Raw genomic sequence first — 21,441 nt, 5'->3', positions numbered from 1 at the left:
TCAACTACAATATTGTTACATTGGAGGGGTGAGGGCGCCTTTGTCGGCTTACCGTGAGTCAACGCGTAATCAGTGTTGATACAGCGTGTTTACTATGGTGGCCAAGTGTAATAATGTCGTGGCTGAGTAGTATCCATAAAGAGACAATGGTAGAGCGGTATATGGCTGTTAAGTTGCCGTGTTGTGGCCGGGCCAGGTAAGCCAACGAGCACTGGCCAGCGTCGCCGTTACTGCAGCCATCTGGGAGCTGCGGTGGAAAGCAGCGGCCTAGCGACTTGGAATACCCCAACGTGGTACGGGAGATAAAATTATTACCATATGGTCGGTCATTATCAACGTTGTTCGCATTTATATTAAAAATTGTTTGTAAAATCAATAACAAATGATAGACATATGCAAGACATGCTTTCAAAGAAATACGCAAACTGGTATAAATAATTAGTTCAAAAATTCATAGAGTAATGCCGAAACAAAGATTTATCCTTATTTACGCTAACGATTGCCACCTCTGGTCGCTAACACGTGGTTGTGTGTTGCCGCTCGAGTACACGCGGTGGCGGGAATAATTTTTGTGCGTTTTCCTTGAAAAACGCGGCCGCTAGCGTAAATGTATCCCAGTACAAAATTAAACTAAATGAAATTTAATACCAAAAAGCTCCTATTCATTTTTTCTCTGGGGCTAATAATATGGGCGAACAGAGTGAGAGAATATTGAAAATTCCACGTGACGTTCGTGCGCCGTAGCTCAGGTGATTTTTGAATGCGAACCTGAGCTCGTTTCCCGACTTGACAGACTACAAGTATCCTATATCAAATTATTACATCTCGACTCCCTTTACACCACTGTGGTATGTTGTAAACAGTTATCATTTACACCCAGTATAAGGCGCAAAGTGTTTTCTGCGTTAATGCAGTGTTCTGAAGAACTTATCTTTCTTCGAAAGAAATGTTTGTAGCTCTGTCATAAGTTGCAGTGATAAGCATCTTTATTATTTCTTGATGGCGAATAGTTTCGGACACCTGTGTCCATTTTCAAACCATCCGTATCGTAATTGTGACAATACAGGCGATAACTTATGTACAAAGACGGTCCCTGCAGTGATGATCAAAGCGGCACTATGGCCAATTCAACAACAGTTAATAGACCACGTAGGAGGGACATTAGAGAAGAGTTCTCTAATGTCTGTCGTTTGTGGTCTATTTACTGTTGTTGAGTTAGCCATGGTGTCACTTCGATCATGACTGCAGGGGCCGTTTTGTACATAAGCTCTCGCTTGTACGAGGTGCATTCAAGTTCTAAGGCCTCCGATTTTTTTTCTAATTAACTACTCACCGGACATCGATGAAACTGGCGTTACTTCTCGACGTAATCTCCCTGCAGACGAACACATTTTTCACAACGCTGGGGCCATGATTCCATGGCAGCGGCGAAGGCTTCTTTAGGAGTCTGTTTTGACCACTGGAAAATCGCCGAGGCAATAGCAGCACGGCTGGTGAATGTACGGCCACAGAGAGTGTCTTTCATTGTTGGAAAAAGCCAAAAGTCACTAGGAGCCAGGCCAGGTGAGTAGGGAGCATGAGGAATCACTTCAAAGTTGTTATCACGAAGAAACTGTTGCGTAACGTTAGCTCGATGTGCGGGTGCGTTGTCTTGGTGAAACAGCACACGTGCAGCCCTTCCCGGACGTTTTTGTTGCAGTGCAGGAAGGAATTTGTTCTTCAAAACATTTTCGTAGGATGCACCTGTTACCGTAGTGCCCTTTGGAACGCAATGGGTAAGGATTACGCCCTTGCTGTCCCAGAACATGGACACCATCATTTTTTCAGCACTGGCGGTTACCCGAAAATTTTTGGTGGCGGTGAATCTGTGTGCTTCCATTGAGCTGACTGGCGCTTTGTTTCTGGATTGAAAAATGGCATCCACGTCTCATCCATTGTCACAACCGACGAAAAGAAAGTCCCATTCATGCTGTCGTTGTGCGTCAACATTGCTTGGCAACATGCCACACGGGCAGCCATGTGGTCGTCCATCAGCATTCGTGGCACCCACCTGGATGACACTTTTCGCATTTTCAGGTCGTCATGCAGGATTGTGTGCACAGAACCCACAGAAATGCCAACTCTGGAGGCGATCTGTTCAACAGTTATTCGGCAATCCCCCAAAACAATTCTCTCCACTTTCTCGATCATGTCGTCAGACCGGCTTGTGCGAGCCCAAGTTTGTTTCGGTTTGTTGTCACACGATGTTCTGCCTTCATTAAACTGTCGCACCCACGAACGCAATTTCGACACATCCATAACTCCGTCACCACATGTCTGCTTCAACTGTCGATGAATTTCCATTGGTTTCACACCACGCAAATTCAGAAAACGAATGATTGCACGCTGTTCAAGTAAGGAAAATGTCGCCATTTTAAGTATTTAAAACAGTTTTCATTCTCGCCGCTGGCGGTAAAATTCCATCTGCCGTACGGTGCTGCCATCTCTGGGACATGTTGACAATGAACGCGGCCTCATTTTAAAACAATACGCATGTTTCTATCTCTTTCCAGTCCGGAGAAAAAAAATCGGAGGCCTTAGAACTTGAATGCACCTCGTATTGTCACATTTACAATACATATTGTTTGAAAATGGACACAGGTGTCCGGAATTGTCGCCATCAAGAAATAATAAAGATGCTTCTCACTGCAACTTATGACGAGGCTACAACCATTTATTTCAATTATAAAACAAGTTTCGGCGTGCTTCAGGTTGGATCCCTGAAAGTGTTATCTAATACGAGTGTGTTACCGTGTCGTATCGTTATAGTTTTTGCACCGCTAAACAGCGTTGGTATATCTGCTATTTCTGCATTGGTGTCTTAGTAGTTATTACCCCAGGATAGCTGGGAAGTTTTTGGTGTGCGTAGTCCTCTCGTGCCGGGCCCCTGGCCATGTCAGGCGGACCCGTGTCCACTATGGAGAAGCTCGCTGAGCAGCCTTCGCGACCCTCCGACTCTTGCACCGCCGCCCTTCGGGGAGAACTGCGTCGGAAACGCCGCTCGTCCCGGCCTCCCTTCGCGCACAATGCTCCGCCCACCTCGCAACGGACGAAGGATCACTTGAATCGCGCCAACCGCCACAAATCGCCGGTGGACACCACCGGCACTGAAACCGATCATCATGAAGACTGTCCACCGTCGCGTGTCAGGGTCCGATCATCCGCGTCGTCGTCGTCGTCCGACGATTCAACTGACCGCCTAGTAATTGATCTTTCTTGAAGTGAGGCGGCGAACACATCGGCTCTGTCTGACCACCACCCGGCTGTACATGCACCTCTTTCTACGCCGTCCCGCCACCGTGGCGAGTCTTCTGGACACCCTGACCCAGTCGGAAAGTCCTCTGGCCGTCGCTCCAGACGCCCCTCCGCCCACGCGGGCTGTGGTGGCAGCGGATCGTGTTCCGATACCCCCCTGCCGGGGGACGCCGCACCGGATGGTCCTGTGGATGAGGAAATGGCTCATGCTCCCGACCCTCCTTCTCAAGAGATCCCGTCAAGCCCTCTGAAGAAAGAGAAGATACCTCCCATTGTGGTATATAATGTCACTAATTATACGAAACTGAACACTGAGCTCCAGCGGCTCATTGTCGGCCAATTGAGAGCTGTTTACCAAAAAGATCATGTGAAATACCTGCTTGACAGTAGGGACGACTATCTTACCATTCTCTATTTCGTAAAATCAAAGGCGATGCCTTACTTTACCCACCAGACGTTGGGTAGTCGCCGCACCAAAATCGTCATCAAGGACTTGCCACCAGAGGTTATGGCAGAGGAGGTCAAGGAGGAACTGCTTCGACTCGATTTCGAAGATTGGCCCACCAGTATAGCAAGAGGAATCCTGAGACCAGGGCATTGATCCCCTGCCCTACCCACGTCGTCTCCCTTTCCCGGAGGGAGGACATAGAGCGGATTTACCAAATCCGGTATCTTCTGTACACGAAAGTCCAGATTGAATCGTACGAGGGCCGCAACGGGCCAGCCATCTGTCGCAAATGCCAACATTTACGACATACTGGGAATTACTGCTCCCTGCCGTTGCGGTGTGTTAAGTGTGCTGGCCCACATTTAGTGGAGAACTGCACACTCCCTGCTTTGGAGAAACCTACCTGTGCCAGATGTTTGGGAACGACACACGATCCCCACCACAAGGCATCCTGGAGGGGGTGCCCTGTTTACCAGAAGGCACTGAAGTCTTCTCGTCCGCCCAAAAAGAAACCGAGAACAAATCGACCTCCCCCACCGATACGGGACATGACGAACTATCCTGTTTTGCGGGGTCAGCCTGGCGCACTGTCCTCAGCAGCCACTCTGGTACCAGCCACTCAGGCACCACATGGTTCGGTGGCTCCTGTGCCCCTTCCTGCCCAGACTCCCACGACATCCTTTGCTGCTGCAGCCCGGTCTCCTCCTCATTGTCTGTCTTCCATGACAGCTCCCACTGCTCACCAACTACAGGAGCCAGCTGCAGCTCCCTCCAGTCCATCTGTGGCTCTATCTCAGCTCTCTGCCCCTACCTCCACTCTGCCTACTACTACACCTGCACCTGCGCGCCGTAGGGGGAAGCAGACCACCTGGGACCCTCCCCCAGTGGTGGAGACTGATGCGTCCTTTCGGGCGGACATGCGCGAAATCCTCCAGGTCATCTCCTTTTTCACGAAACCCCACATCCGGGCTGTTATTCATGACACTGCACAAGAAATCCGTCAGTCGGAGGACGGGCTCTCCAAGGTCATCGCCCTAGTGGAAGGGCTTAGTCAAATATCGTTGTAATGGCGAATGGACCTCCACACCACCACCAGCCCCCTCGGGATCTTGTCACTTGCATTTTTAATGCCAATGGCATAAAACGTATGAAGACGGAATTGAACACCTTCCTCCATGACTATCGTGTGGATGTTTTACTGGTCACAGAAACACACCTCAAACCGGCAGACGATTTCCGCCTTCGCAACATGGTGTGTTACCGCTCTGACCGCCTCGACTGCCGTGGTGGAGGCACAGCTGTATTCCTCAACAAAGCTCTTGTCCATACCCAAGAGACTCTCCAGCCAATGGAACACATAGAGGCCACAGCGGTTACCATCTCCACACGCCTTGGTGCCATTACCTTTGCAGCAGCGTATTTGAGCCCAAACAAGCCACTGCTGGAAGCAGACCTCCGTACATTGTCATCCTTCGACAGGCTCATCATTGGGGCAGATCTCAATGCCAAACACCCAGCTTGGCATTCTCGCGTGTCTAACCCCAAAGGCCGGCTCCTCCTTGACCTGGAGGATACTTTAGCACTATCAGCCACGAACCTACCCATATCCCAGTCCGTACTAACTGCCAGCCAGACGTTCTGGATGTGGCCATCTTCAAAAACATCACCGCTCGGTTTTCACTGGAAGTTCTCCACGAACTGGCCTCTGACCATGAGCCAGTACTCTTGCACCTCACCAATGCTGCCCTTTCATTTGATGTTCGTTCCACTGCGACCCTCACCAACTGGGACAAATTTGCCAGGGTACTTAACAACACCACTCGACATGACCTCGATTTGACAACACCGGCCAATATAGTCCGTGCTGTGGATTACCTTACCGGCAAAATACAGAAAGCAGTGAAACTCTCCACCTCCACTGCACCTCGACTTGCCCCCTCTGTTACGAGAGCTGAAGGTGCAAAAGAACCGCTACCGCCGGAGGTGGAAGCAGTTTCGTGACCCTCAGGACAAACGCCAAATGAGACGCCTCCAACGCGAATTCAGCCACTGGCTCGCCGAATGGAGGTCTGAACAGTGGGAGGACAGGATGTCCACTTTCCTACTCCACCAAAAATCTGACTGGGCTGTCATTCGCACCCTGTGGCGTTCTAAGCCAGCGACTGCCCATCCTATTCGCACAGCAGCGGGCTTGTCTTATGATACCCTGCAAATTGTGGAAACGCTGGCAGATGCGTTCAAGGCCCAAAACCGCCCTCTGGTCCAGGACCTTTCTCCGAACGAACTACAGGAAGAACATGAAGTCCTGACAGCTGTTGCTGCTTTCCGCAACCGCCCACCCCAGTCTGCTCCCCTTCTTACGTCCATGGCAGAAATTCAGCGCATCGTTCGACGGAAACGTGGCCGGTCGGCCCCTGGATTGGACGGAATTTTAAATGAACATCTTTGCCACCTTCCCCGCACACCACTCATCTTGTTCACCAAGATTTTAAACTGTTGTCTCACATCTGGCCTTGTCCCCCCTCAGTGGAAACAAGCCAAGCTGATTGCGATCCCCAAGAGGTTCAAGGACCCTACAGTCCCCACCAACAACAGGCCCATCAGCCTCCTAAACACTATGGCGAAGGTCCTTGAATCTGTGATCCTTCACCGACTTTCCCAACCTCTTGCGGCAGCTGGGACGATCCGTCCTGAACAGTTTTGATTCACTTCGCACCTCTCTGCTGAACTTCAGGTCCTACAGATCACTGAACACATCAGCAAAGGCTTCAACACTGCCAAGTCGACAGCTGCCATTTTTCTGGACTTGCAAAACGCCTACAACAAGATCTGGCATGACAACCTCGTACACAAGATGCTGACACAGACCCCTATACCGGATATTTATGTCAAGATCGTGGATGACTTCCTCCGTGGTAGGACTTTCCTAGTGGCTCAACGGGGAATGCGTTCTGGCATTCGCCAATTGTCGGCAGGCACTCCACAAGGATCGGTGCTATCTCCCATCCTTTTTAATATCTATGTCAATGATATGCCGGTCATCCCCGAGTGCCATCTTGCACAATACGCTGACGACACAGCACTATACACGACTGGCCGCATTACTGACGCCGTCGTCGCCCGCCTCCAGCGACAGGTGGACGCCACTATCACCTGGTGCCAGACAAACAAAATAACTCTCAATGCCACCAAAACTACGGCAGTTTACTTCACGAAACGGCGCCCAGTCCTCCGCCGCAATATCTCGATTGCAGGTTTGCAGGTGCCCTGGTCCCCGACAACCACATATCTCGAGGTCCAGATGGACCACACGTTGCTCTTCCACTGTCATGCGGAGTATGTCACCAACAAGGGGCAAAACGCTAACCAGGGCTTTGTACCTCACAACAACGCAGTGCGGCCCTGCCCCAGGAAATCCTGGGCCTAATCTCAATGAGGAATCGCCTCAGGAGACAATGGCAGCGCACCAGGCGTCCGTACTTCAAACGGCACATTAACAGACTACAGGGCATCATACACGATAAAATACAAACACATAGAACACAACAGTGGAACCAAAAGCTCGAAGGGCTGGACATCGCACGACCTGGTGTGTGGCAACTAGCCCGACACTTCACCAGGGAGAAAATATACACCCCAACGCTTGAAGGGCCTGACGGACCTGCATACTCAGCGGAAGAGAAAGCAGAACTAATGGCCCGAACACTCGCAGCGTCATTCACACCGAACCTGGTACCATCAGATCCAGTGTTCACACTTGCTACTGACCAAGAAGTTACACGCATTCTAGCCCAACCATCGCGCGACGACATTCGACATGCTAGCACAGCCGAAGTCTCCTGGGCTATAATGCATTCCGCTGCTAGGAAAGCCCCTGGTCATGATGGCATTCAAAACCGTGTCCTCCAGGAGTTCACGGATAAAGCAACTGAGTACCTAACACACATAACGAATGCCATACTAAAACACCAACACTTCCCCGCCTTTTGGAAGACGGCCAAGGTCCTGATGTTCAGGAAGCCGGGGAAAGACCACAGCCTCCCACAAAATTACCGACCCATCAGCCCTCTGAGCTCGCTCAGTAAGATTGTTGAGAAGGTGATTCTCAAACGCATCACTAGGCACTGCATAACAAATGACATCCTGAGACCGGAGCAATTCGGCTTCAGGAATCACCACTCCACAACACAACAACTCCTACGGGTCGTTGAACATATAACACATGGCTTCAACATAAACAAAACTACAGGGGCAGTGTTCCTGGACATCGAAAAGGCTTTCGACCGTCTATGGTACAACGGCCTCATCCGCAAACTCAGCGACGCGGGATTCCCCGACGGGCTGCTGCGTCTAATACACTCATACCTCACAGACAGGAGTTTCAACACTGACGTGCAGGGAAAACAATCAACACGACACGGTATACACGCGGGAGTACCCCAGGGAAGCATCCTAGGGCCCCTACTGTTTAACCTCTACATAAACGATCTCCCAACCACACACAACACAATGATGGCAATCTACGCTGATGACACAGCCATCCTTGCGCAAGATTGGAAACCATCAAACATTACGTCACGCCTACAGACTGCACTCAGAGTGTCCGAGCCTTGGTTGGAGAAATGGCGTGTTAGAGTAAACGTCGACAAGTGCGAAGCCGTTCTGTTCACTAGAAGACCGAAGCAACTGCGTAAACACCGCTACTGCAGACCAATAACTCTACATGCACGTCCAATACGTTTCCGCGAGAAAGTCAAATACCTCGGTGTCTGGCTGGACCGGAAATTACTCTCGGGGGACCACATACAACACATGACCAACCGAGCTAGGGCGAGGCTCAAACAGCTCTATCCTATGCTCAACAGGCGTAGCACACTGAACAGAAGGGTGTCGAGGTCCATGTACATGACACTTATCCGACCCCTGATGACGTACGCAGCTTCTGTCTGGGGATACGCTGCGCCTACACGCCTGCGCCGTCTGCAGCTCATACAAAACAACGTACTCAAAATCATAAGCAATGCTCCACGGTACACACGCATCGCGGACCTTCACCGGGAATACCGACTTGAGACTCTCACGGAGGTAATCCACAAACTCACCACAAGACTATACAGAAACTCCAGACATTCGCAGAACCCGTTTATTCTGAATCTGGGGAACTACGACCACAACCATAGATGGAAACACAAAATACCAAAAGACACACTTGTAAGGACATAACATCTATGGCCAAGCATACGCAAACATAACGGCACAGGCGAGCCCCTGTTAATTAGACGCCATTACTGGATATCCAGCTGAAATACACTGCCGAATAACTGGCACCACACAGGGAAGCCGTACCGTACACTGCATGCAAACAAGCTCCACACATCCCCCACACAGTGAGATGATCCACGGCCGATCTCCCACTACTGTATAACGATCTTGATTGTTCCAGGAATGTAGCAGCTGCAGCAACTGGGACACAACGCCATCGCTTGTCACGGTAATGATGCATGATACGTATACTAACAAATCCAACCTTGCATGAGCTATCGCAGCTAGTAAGTCACTACTGCTCTTACTACCCATCCCACTGTCGCAGAGGTTTTTTTCCCACAGCACGAGCCATGGCACTTTTTTCCCTCTGCTCTTCAAATCGCTACCCTCACTCGCGTTTCATCCACTATCTATCACCTGATGGACCGTGTTAACGCGTAGTCCTACCCAGACGCACGGACAACATCACAGCCCAGCATCCTGTGATCCACTTACTAGATAACTAACATGTTTACGGAGGTGACATAAGAACTTTTGGTTTGGTCACCACGTTGGTGCGGGCGTGGAGGGGTCCCATCTCTATTTATTTACCCGCTCTTTCGCAGTAGGGAACTTAACCTGCATACCAAGCTCCGCATTTACCGAACAGTTATCCTGCCTGCCCTCACGTATGGATCTGCTGCATGGGCCACGATTAGTATCACCAGGATGCGGACATTGCAGCGCCTGCAGAACAAGGTCCCCCTAAAGACGACCATACGCAACAACGCGCGGCGGCTCTATCAGAAAGTGGATGCCTTGCGGGACACTGTCCATGGGTTACGCCACGTTGGGACCACACTTCCACGCCGCTGGCATCGACATCCGGTTCCCCTAACCATCCTAGAGGAATCGGATTCCGACCATGGCTAACGATAGGTCTGGCACGCCCACCAAGGACGCATCCTTTGGCGGGACTAGCCCCCATTCTACGTCCAATACTTTCGAATCATACCTGCCCACGTTAGGCTAAATTTTTCTGCCTGACTCATGTAGTACTGTCACCGTCAGAGGGTGGTACGGGACTAAAAGTCCCACCGCCACACCTCCAAAATGAATTGCAGTGACGCAGTCACTGCCCTGTGGATAAATTTACTGCCTCACCAACACAAGTTGCGGACCGATTTTTCACCTGTAGCATGCTGCGAGTTTGTAAATTGTCTTTATTCATTTTCATTTGGGGCCGCGCGTAAGAAGTAGCGATCAACATACCCACAATTTACTTTTTTTTTTTTTTTTTTTTTTTTTTTGTCATCAGTCTTCTGACTGGTTTGATGCGGCCCACCATGAATATTTCAGCGTAGAACTGTTGCACCCTAAGACGTCAATTATTTGCTGAATGATATTCCAATCGCTATCTTCCCCCACGGTTTTTACTCTCTACTTTCCCTTCTAGAAGGTTATTACCTGAGCCCCTAACACGTGTTGTATTATCTTGTCCTTTCAAGTAATTCAGGGTTTTCCATATGTTCCTTTCTTTGCCGATTCTGTGGAGAACCTCCTCTTTTCTTATAATAGTCCACCTAATTTTCAACATTCTACTCTAGCACCACATCTCAAACTTCTTCTGTTCTGATTTTTTAAGGCCCGTGTTTCACTACCGCACAATGCTGTACTCCAAACGTACATCCTCAGAAATTTCTTCCTCAAATTAAGGCCTATGTTTGATACTAGTGGCCTTCTTTTGGCCAGGAATGCCCTCATTGCCTGTTCTATTCTGCTTCTTATGTCCTCCTTGCTTCGTCCGTCATGGATTATTTTGCTTTCAAGGAAGCAGAATTCCTTAATTTCGTGTACTTCGTGATCGCCAGTTTTCATGTTAAGTTTTCGCTATTCTCATTTCTGTAACTTCTCAATACGTCTGTATTTCTTTGGCTTACTCTCAATCCATATTCTGCGCCCATTTCACTGTTTATCCCATTCAACAAGAAATGGCTCTGAGCACTATGGGACTTAACATCCGAGGTCATCAGTCCCCTAGAACTTAGAACTACTTAAACCTAACTAACCTAGGCACATCACACACATCCATGCCCGAGGCAGGATTCGAACCTGCGACCGTAGCGGTCTTGCGGTTCCAGACTGAAGCGCCTAGAACCGCTCGGCCACTCCGGCCGGCTTTCATTCAACAGCTCCTGTCGTTCTTCTTCATCTTCACTGAGCATAGCAACGTCATCAGCCACTCTTATCATTAATCTCCTGTCACCCTACTCCCACTTCTGAAGCTTTCTTTTATTTCCGTCATTGCTCTTTCGTATAGACTGAAAATTGGGGCGAAAGGCTGCGTCCCTGTCTTACACACTTTCTAATCCCATTATTTTTCTCTTGTTTTCAAACTTACTGTTCCCTCTTGGTTCTCGTACATATTTTTTTCACCCATTTTTCCCTACAGCCTACACTTATTTTTCTCAGATTATCGAACATCTTGTACCCTTTCACATTGTCGAACGCTTTTCCAGGTCGACAAATCCTATTAATTTTTCTTAATTTATCTTGAGTCCTGCATCCATTATCAAGCGCAAAGCCACAGCTGTTTCTCCGGTAATTTATAAGGCGTTCCTTAAGAAACCTCTGAAATCTGTTCCGGATTGAGGCTGTTATCAAGAGCAACGGCCGTGTTACACGGTATTACCGTGATGTCCCTCGAGAGTGATTACTTTTTTGCCCAGTATGCGTATCATGGTATACAGAGCTAGATGCTTTTATTAACTCACAAAAGGCGCGAAGTGGTCACAGTTTATATTGATAGCTTCACCTCTTTGAAGAGACGAGGAATATATCAGTCACATCTATCCCTCTTGCTGTTGCAAGCGACGATCTTTGGTTCTCGCTCTCTGATCAACATCATGAAATTTGGTTCAAATGGCTCTGAGCACTATGGGACTTAACTTCTGAGGTCATCTGTCCCATAGAACTTAGAACTACTTAAACCTAACTAACCTAAGGACATCACACACATCCATGCCCGAGGCAGGATTCGAACCTGCGACCGTAGCGGTCGCGCGGTTCCAGACTGAAGCGCCTAGAGCCGCTCGGCCACACTGGCCGGCCATCATGAAACTCTATTGGCTTTAAAACAAATGACAGTATCTTTATAAATGCTGCTCGGTTGTAGCTGTCAACATCTACTTTTCCTCCCTGGTTGTACAGAGACGTCACCTCCGAATATTTAAGTAATGTCTGGCGAAAGACCTGTCTAAAATGGTGTGTTACAGAAGTAACTGTTAGACCGATAATAAAGCCTGTGCAAATATTCGCTACCACACTCGGTATCCGATCAGACTGATGTGAACTCTCACACTTGAGTGACTAGTCATTCTCATTGTCATTATGTAAACGACCGCTCGGGGTTTACCGCACGGCTCCGAGATTGTGAGGCTGTGCGCTCGTTCACAAGCGGGTAACGGGGTCAGAACAGGGTCGCAGTATCTGCCGCTGCACCGCGATAAAAGCGATCCACTCGAGAAGCAGCTCACCGCCGCCGGCACTGTAGATGCAGCCAGAGCTCGCGACGGGTGCCTAGCTGCGCCGGCACGCCCCCGTCACCGCGGCCACTTTACAACGCTACTTTCGCGTCATTAAGCCGCATTCTGCAGTGACGTCCGGTCAGAGCTGTTCCTACATCACGAGACCGCCCTCACCCTCCTGTAGCACCATGCGAATAGCGATCGTAGGCGCAGGCGCGGCCGGGCTCGCGTCGGCGCGTCATGTGCAGGCCTCCGAGAACCACTCCTGCCTTGTGTTCGAGAGGTCCACCCACATCGGAGGCACCTGGATCTACACGGAGGAGGTGGGCATAGCCAGTGACGGCCTGCCGGTCCACACCAGCATGTACCAGAACCTGAGGTAAGTGCTTGTCAGTTATTCACGACTTTCTTGTTCTCCGTTTGTCCCTTTCGTATACGCTGTTTGTTTGTTAGATGCTGCTTCTTCCACCAACTGTTGCTTCCCCTGCTTGTCAGCTTTGCGCAGCGCTGTACATTTGAAGGCACATGGTCATAACCGAATTAATTTGCTGTGTCTCTTTCTCTCTCTCTCTCTCTCTCTCTCTGTGTGTGTGTGTGTGTGTGTGTGTGTGTGTGTGTTGTAAGAGTACATTGTCACTGAGGTTTTGTTCTCTCTGGTTTAGCATGGTGTAGCCGGTGAGCCTGCACTTCTGGTTTTTTGTATAAATTGTAAGTAGGCTGTTTAGGTTTTTATGTTGGTAACTCCATGTAGCGCTCTATATGAAAATCACTGATTGTGCTGTGTGCAGTCTATGGCTGGTTTGCATTGTTGGAATTCGCTATTGTAGTGTTGGGCAGTTGGATGTGAACAGCCCGTAGCGTTGGAGGTGAGCCGCCAGCAATGGTGAATGTGGGGAGAGAAATGGCAGAATTTTGAGAGCGGACGATCTGGACGTGTGTCCATCAGAAAGAGTAAATTTGTAATATTGGATATCATGAACTGATATATATAATGACTTTGGAACATTATTAAGGTAAATACATTGTTTGTTCTCTATCAAAATCTTTCATTTGCTGACTATGCATGTCAGTAGTTAGTGCCTTCAGTAGTTAGAATCTTTTATTTAGCTGGCAGTATTGGCGCTCGCTGCATTGCAGTAGTTAGAGTCACGAAGATCTTGTGAGGTAAGTGATTCATGAAAGTTATAGGTTATTGTTAGTCAGGGCCATTCTTTTGTAGGGATTGTTGAAAGTCAGATTGCGTTGCGCTAGAAATATTGTGTGTCAGTTTAGTGTTGATGAGAATAGGTAAAGAGCGGAATGTCTGAGTACGTTCAGTTCTGCTCAGCTGTTTGAAAATCAAATAATGTAAGAGGTTTATCAGCACAGTAATTCATTAATTTTTCAAAGGGGACGTTTCATAAAATGAAACGGTTTTCTGCGTCAGTCACATACGGTTTTCGATGGTTCATACCATCATTTTCAGGTGGAGAATTGTATAGTTGTGTAGGTGGTATTAATGAACAGCACAGACGCCTTTCCACAGAAGCAAACCGCGAGACAGGTTATGTTGCCTCTTTTGCTGGCAATAAAAACTTTGTTCTTGGAAAAGACTCTGTTAAAGTTACAAACATGAATTTGTGAGAGTAAAGTGTAATTACGAGGGAAGTAAGGTAGGAAAAAGGCTGCGTACTGTTGCTTGTTGCAAACACAGTAAGGTAGTTGTAAAAACGATTGGTATTGTAGTTGTAAATTGTCGTAGCTGTGTTGGGAAAGAACCAGCTGGCTAAAGCCGGAAATAAGTTCAGCCGAAATTTTTTCAAACGATCTAACAGTGTTCAGAAAGGATGGATTAAATACAGTTGGTGGTGGAGTATTTATTGCTGTTAGAGGTAGTTTGCCTTGTAGCGAAATTGAAGAAGATAGTTCGTGTGAAAAAGTATGGGTAGAGGTTATACCTGACAACCGGACTAAACTATTAATTGGATCGTTTTACGGACCCCCCGACTCAGAAAATATAGTTGCTGAACAGTTGAAAGAAAACTTTCTCATTTCAAATAAGTACCCCGCTCATACAATTATAGTCGATGGTGACTTTAATCTATCCTCGATATGCTGGAAAAATCACACGTTTAAAGCCGGCGGCATGCATAAATCGCCATCCGAAATTGTACTGAATGCCTTCTCAGAAAATTATTTTGAACAATTAGTTGATGAGCCCACTCGAAGCGTAAATGGTTGCGAAAGCGTACTTAACCTTTTAGCAACAAATAATCCCGGACAAATAGTGAGTATTGTGACGAATACAGGGATTAGCGACCGCAAGGCAGTTGTTTCTAGGCTGAATACCGTAAAACCTACAACCATCAAAAAGAATCGCAAAGCATATCTATTTAAAAACGCTGATAAAAACGCTCTTAACGCCTTTTTAAGAGACAGTCTTCACTCCTTCCGATCTGATCATACACATAAATTAATAAGTGATGGTACTGATCCCCCGTGGTACACAAAACGGGCCAGATCGTTGTTGCAGAAGCAACGAAAAAAGCATGCCAAAATTAAAAGAACGCAAAATCCCCAAGATTGGCAAAGTTTTACAGAAGTTCGAAATATGGTGCATACTTCTATGCGAGATGCTTTTAATAATTTCCACAACGAAATTCTGTCTCGAAATCTGGCAGAAAACCCAAAACGATTCTGGTTATACATAAAGCACAACAGTGGCAAGACGCAATCAATACCTTCACTGCGCGATAACAACGGTGAAGTCACTGACGACAGTGCCACTAAAGCAGAGTTATTAAACATGGTTTTCCGAAACTCCTTCACCAAAGACGACGAAGTAAATATCGAAGTAAATATGCCTGAATTCCAATCAAGAACAACTACCAAGATGAGAAACATAGAAGTACATATCTTCGGAGTAACGAAGCAGCTTAAATCACTTAATAAAGGCAAGGCCTCCGATCCAGATTGTATACCAGTCAGGTTCCTCTCAGAGTATGCTGATAAAATAGCTCCATATTTAGCAGTTATACAGGGTGGTCCAATTGATAGTGACCGGGCCAATAGCTGTATGGCTATTGTGATCAAAATGCCCAACGGGCGTGTGCCATGTATGTTGCTCGGTATCCTGGACATCATCATCCAAGTGTCCGGACCGTTCGCCGGATAGTTACGTTATTTAAAGAAACAGGAAGTGTTCAGCCACATGTGAAACGTCAACCACGACCTGCAAGAAATGATGATGCCCAAATGGGTGTTTTAGCTGCTGTCGCGGCTAATCCGCACATCAGTAGCAGACAAATTGCGCGAGAATCGGGAATCTCAAAAACGTCGGTGTTGAGAATGCTACATCAACATCGATTGCATTGCGACGACTTTGAACGCCGTGTACAGTTCTGCCACTGGGCACAAGAGAAATTACAGGACAATGACAGATTTTTTGCACGCGTTCTATTTAGCAACGAAGCGTCATTCACCAACAGCGGTAACGTAAACCGGCATAATATGCACTACTGGGCAACGGAAAATCCACGATGGCTGCGACAAGTGGAACATCAGCGACCTTTGCGGGTTAATGTATGGTGCGGCATTATGGGAGGAAGGATAATTGCCCCCATTTTATCGATGGCAATCTAAATCGTGCAATGTATGCTGATTTCCTACGTAATGTTCTACCGATGTTACTACAAGATGTTTCACTTCATGACAGAATGGCGATGTACTTCCAACATGATGGATGTCCGCCGCATAGCTCGCGTGCGGTTGAAGCGGTATTGAACACTGTGTTTCATGACAGGTAGATTGGTCCTGGAAGCACCATACCATGGTCCGCACGTTCACCGGATCTGACGTCCCCATATTTCTTTCTGTGGGTAAAGTTGAAGGATATTTGCCATCGTGATCCACCGACAACGCCTGACAACATGCGTCAGCGCATTGTCAATGCATGCGCGAACATTACGGAAGGCGAACTACTCGCTGTTGAGAGGAATGTCGTTACACGTATTGCCAAATGCATTGAGGTTGACGGACATAATTTTGAGCATTTATTGCATTAATGTGGTGTTTACAAGTAATCACGCTGTAATAGCATGCGTTCTCAGAAATGATAAGTTCACAAAGGTACATGTATCACAGTGGAACAACCGAAATAAAATGTTCAAAGGTACCTACGTTCTGTATTTTAATTTAAAAAACCTACCTGTTACCAACTGTTCGTCTAAAATTGTGAGCCATATGTTTGAGACTATTATAGCGCCATCTACCACAAAGCGAAAAAAGTGGTCCAACTAAAACATTCATATTTCTTTACGTACTACACGAATATGTAATAAAAATGGGGGTTCCTATTTAAAAAGAACGAAGTTGTTATCCGTTTGACCTACGGCAGCGCCATCTAGCGGGCCAACCATAGCGCCATCTGATTTCCCCCTTCAAGCTAGCCAAGTTTCGTTCTTTGTAGTTTTTTCGTTTGACGCTTATTTCGTGAGATATTTGGCCCGGTCACGATCAAAAATGGACCGCCCTGTATACGACCACTCTCTCATAGAAAGATCCGAACCTAAAGACTGGAAAATTGCTGAAGTCACACCAATACCCAAAAAGGGAAGTAGGAGTGATCCTCTGAATTATAGGCCTTTAGCACTAACGTCGATTTGCAGTAGGGTTTTGGAACATTTACTGCGTTCGAACATTATGAAGTACCTCGAAGAAAACGATATATTGACACATAGTCAGCACGGTTTCAGAAAATATCGTTCTTGTGAAACACAACTAGCTCTTTATACTCACGAAGTAATAAGTGCTATCGACAGGGGATGTCAAATTGATTCCATGTTTTTAGATTTCCAGAAGTCTTTCGACACCGTTCCTCACAAGCGTCTTCTAACCAAACTACGTGTCTACAGAGTATCGCATCAGTTATGCGATTGGATTCGTGATTTCCTGTCAGAAAGGTCACAATTCGTAGTAATAGACGGAAAGTCATCGAGTAAAACAGAAGTAATATCTGAGTAGCCGTCTTAGATTGATCATACAATGTAAGCTTTCACGACCGGTATTGTCTTCACTTAAAACTTCCTGATTGATATGCCGTGGTCGAAGTATAAAACTCTCCCCTGACGTTTCGTCTCCGACTGCGGGAGACATCCTCGGAGGTACAGCGGTGAACCACTGTACCTCCGAGGATGGCTCCAGTAGTCGGAGACGAAACGTCTTAGATTGTTTGCAGATGATGCTGTCATTTACCGTGTTGTAAAGTCATCAGATGATCAAAACGACTTTCCAAACTATTTATATAAGATATCTGTATGGTGCGAAAAGTGGCAATTGACCCTGAATAAGGAAAAGTGTGCAGTTGTTACTCACATGAGTACTAAAAGAAATCAACTAAATTTCGATTACGCGATAAGTCACACAAATGTGAAGGCAGTAAATTCAACTAAATACTTAGGGATTACAAATAACATAAATTGGAACGATCTCATAGATAATATTGTGGGTATAGCAAACCAAAGACTGCGATTCATCGGCAGAACACTTAGAAGGTGCAACAGGTCTACTAAAGAGACTGCTTACACCACGCTTGTCCGCCCTATTCTGGAGTATTGCTGTGTGGTGTGGGATCCGCATCAGATGGGACTGACAGATGACACCGAAAACGTACAAAGAAGGGCAGCTCGTTTTGTATTATCGCGAAATAGGGGAGATAGTGCCACAGACATGATACATGAATTGGAGTGGCAATCATAAAACAAAGGCGTTATTCGTTACGACGGGATCTTCTCATGAAATTTCAATCACCAGTTTTCTCCTCCGATTGCGAAAACATTCTGTTGGAACCCACCTATATAGGGAGAAATGATCATCACGATAAAATAAGAGAAATCAGGGCTCGCACGCAGAATTTAAGTGTACGTCCCGCGTGCCGTTCGGGAGTGGAACGGTAGAGAGACAGTTTGAAGGTGGTTCATTGAACCCTGTGCCAGGCAATTTATTGTGAATAGCAGAGTAATCACGTGGATGTAGATGCTCTCCACTGTACTTTGTATTTACAAGGCCACTTCAGAGATGCTACAATGAGGTGACAAAACTAATGGCATACCTCCTAATATCGTGTCGGACCTCGTTTTGCCCAGGGTAATGCAGCAACTCGTCGGAAGTCCCTTACAGAAAAATTGAGCCATGCTGCTTTTATAGTTGTCCACAGCTGCGAAAGTGTTGCCGGTGCAGGATTTTGTGCACATACTGATCTGTCGATTACGTTCCAGAAATGTTCGATGAGATTCATATCGGGCTATATGGATGGCCAAATCATTCGCATGTGCAGAATTTTTTTCAGTCTGTAACCTCCCCCTCACTTATCGACCTTAATGACAGTGAAAAATTAAACCACGTGCACCTAATGGAAATTTGGGAAAAAGCAATCGTTACCGAAGTTAATTTGTCGGTAAAGAGGGAGGAAAGGGTTACATCTAAAGGAAAGTAAAAATGCAAATGAAATTGGTGGGAATTAATTTTGAGAAAAGGGTAAAATTAATAAAGAAAGTAGGTGTGCGGTCGTTACGTTAACAATTAATTGGCGTTAATTAGATATTTGAGATTTGGAGAAAATTACGGTCGCCAGTCCTATGGACAACTACTATAATAACTGAAAATGAAAGATTAATGCACATATATTTAGCACTACAAGTGTGGCAACCGAAGGGTGACACGTGTTGTGTGAAAACTGAATGTTTGTCAGAAGTAATGAATTTCGCTACACTCTGACTTAATTTAGCAAAAGAATTAATAAAACTGGAGAATTGAAAGTTAATTTAGTGACTGAAATTATTAGTGAACTTTGTTTCTGAAGCACTACGAAATTCAATAAAATAAGGTTAGTCTTGGGCTACCTCAACATTCATTTCAAAAGCTACTTGAATCTACGCAATTTAGAAATAAGAGATTTAACTTTGAACTTGAATTAAATGATTCTGAACAATTAACAATAGTAAAATTTAGTACGTACCAAGCTGAGCTGCAGTCACAGGTAAGCTAAAATATGGTAACAAAACTCGCACTCTTAATTTGTGCTTGTGTAATCTAAATATTGTAGCCAGCTATGAATACTTTAACTGAACTTTGAAATTAAAGCAGTGAAATGGAATGATATTACTTTAATTCTGGCGTTTGAATTTCAAGGGCACTCGGGTTCATTCCAGAAAAGGAAGGGAACCCTGCTTGGTAATGCAATTGGGAGAATGAGCAACTAAGGTTCATGCTAAGATGCTGTAATTTGCTAATGGAATAGTTTGAAAAGCTGAGGTCTGCCATACAGTTCTAAAACTTTACGTGCTTCCAGTCTTCGTTGTTGGTTGAGTGAAGGTTTGAAGTCGTCGGTCGAGGAGGTGGCGACAATCACTCATTGTCGGCCGTCGCTGTTGAAGAAACTGGATGTTGGCGCGCCTTCTTCTCGACACTGTCACCAGGCGAAACGGGCTCTTGATGTGCACCAGCTAATGCTTCCCGTCCGCGACACCGTGTCAGAAACTATCATAGCAAGTCGAGCGCAATTACATGCTGCCAAACCCCGAAAGCGCGGCAACTCGCGGGAGCGTCACACAAGACCTCTCTCCACCGCCGTACTCCAGCCAGACTCTCTCTGCCCGCGCTCCATGCGGCGGCGTCAACACTACCAAAGATCCTACACACTTTGGTTCTCCACACGACCTATCGATGTAATCGTTCGATAGCATAGTTTTCCCTAGGCCAGACTCAGCGTAAAAATACAAATAATATTTACAAAACAAACCAATTATACATCGACATAAATGCATATATATATATATAGTAAAACAATTGCAATATATAAAGACACAGAAATGTCATATCTTCAGGTAACAAATTAAGGAAAAAAATTGATAGTACAATAGATGGAAATAGGAGGATATGCCTTTCTGGCGTTACAAGTCCAATCACGAGCAGTCGTGGCCGATTGACATGACGCATTGTCATCCATAAAAATTCCATCTTTGTTTGGAAACATGAAGTTCATGACCAGCTGCAAATGGTCTCCAATATTTCCAGTTAATGATTGGTTCAGTTGGACCACAGAACGCGTCCACTCCATGTATATCTACATCTACGTGATTACTCTGCTATTCACAATAAAGTGCCTGGCAGAGGGTCCAATGAACCACCTTCAACCTGTCTCTCTACCGTTCCACTCCCGAACGGCACGCGGGACGTACACTTAAATTTTGCGTGCGAGCCCTGATTTCTCTTATTTTATCGTGATGATCATTTCTCCCTATATAGGTGGGTTCCAACAGAATGTTTTCGCAATCGGAGGAGAAAACTGGTGATTGAAATTTCATGAGAAGATCCCGTCGCAACGAAAAACGCCTTTGTTTTAATGATTGCCACTCCAATTCACGTATCATGTCTGTGGCACTATCTCCCCTATTTCGCGATAATACAAAACGAGCTGCCCTTCTTTGTACGTTTACGGTGTCATCCGTCAGTCCCATCTGATGCGGATCCCACACCGCACAGCAATACTCCAGAATAGGGCGGACAAGCGTGGTGTAAGCAGTGTCTTTAGTAGACCTGTTGCACCTTCTAAGTGTTCTGCCGATGAATCGCAGTCTTTGGTTTGCTATACCCACAATATTATCTATGTGATCGTTCCAATTTAGGTTATTTGTAATTGTAAGAACAGCCCACACCACTACGGAGCCACCACCAACTTCCTTGTTGGCTTGAGTCCACGGCTTCGTAGGGTCTGCGCCGCACTCCAATCCTACCAATCAGCTGTTATCAACTGAAATATGGACTCATCTGACCAGGCCACGATTTTCCAATCGTCTAGGATCACGAGCCCAGAAGAGGCACTGAATGGTTGTCGTGCTATTAGCAAATGCACTCGCGTCGGTCTCTGCAGGCAGAGCCTATTAGCGCGAA

At 46.6% G+C, this 21,441-nt stretch overlaps 1 protein-coding gene across 2 annotated transcripts in view; it reads left to right on the top strand.

Annotated features, from left to right (window-relative positions):
• Positions 1-12,518: 12,518 nt before the first annotated feature.
• LOC126263122 (uncharacterized) overlaps positions 12,519-21,441 on the top strand; it is a 154,254-nt gene continuing 145,331 nt past the window's right edge. For both annotated transcript variants that reach the window (XM_049960139.1, XM_049960138.1), the window contains exon 1: positions 12,519-12,892. In XM_049960139.1, coding sequence (XP_049816096.1) covers positions 12,702-12,892 — 191 coding nt within the window. In that variant the 5' untranslated portion in view covers positions 12,519-12,701. The remainder of the gene's footprint in view (positions 12,893-21,441) is intronic.

Source organism: Schistocerca nitens, chromosome 6, assembly GCF_023898315.1.
Source record: "Schistocerca nitens isolate TAMUIC-IGC-003100 chromosome 6, iqSchNite1.1, whole genome shotgun sequence".
NCBI classification, from domain to species: Eukaryota; Metazoa; Arthropoda; class Insecta; order Orthoptera; family Acrididae; genus Schistocerca; species Schistocerca nitens.
The sequence above is the reverse complement of the archived record's forward strand: the minus strand, read 5'-3'. Positions and strand labels throughout refer to the sequence as shown.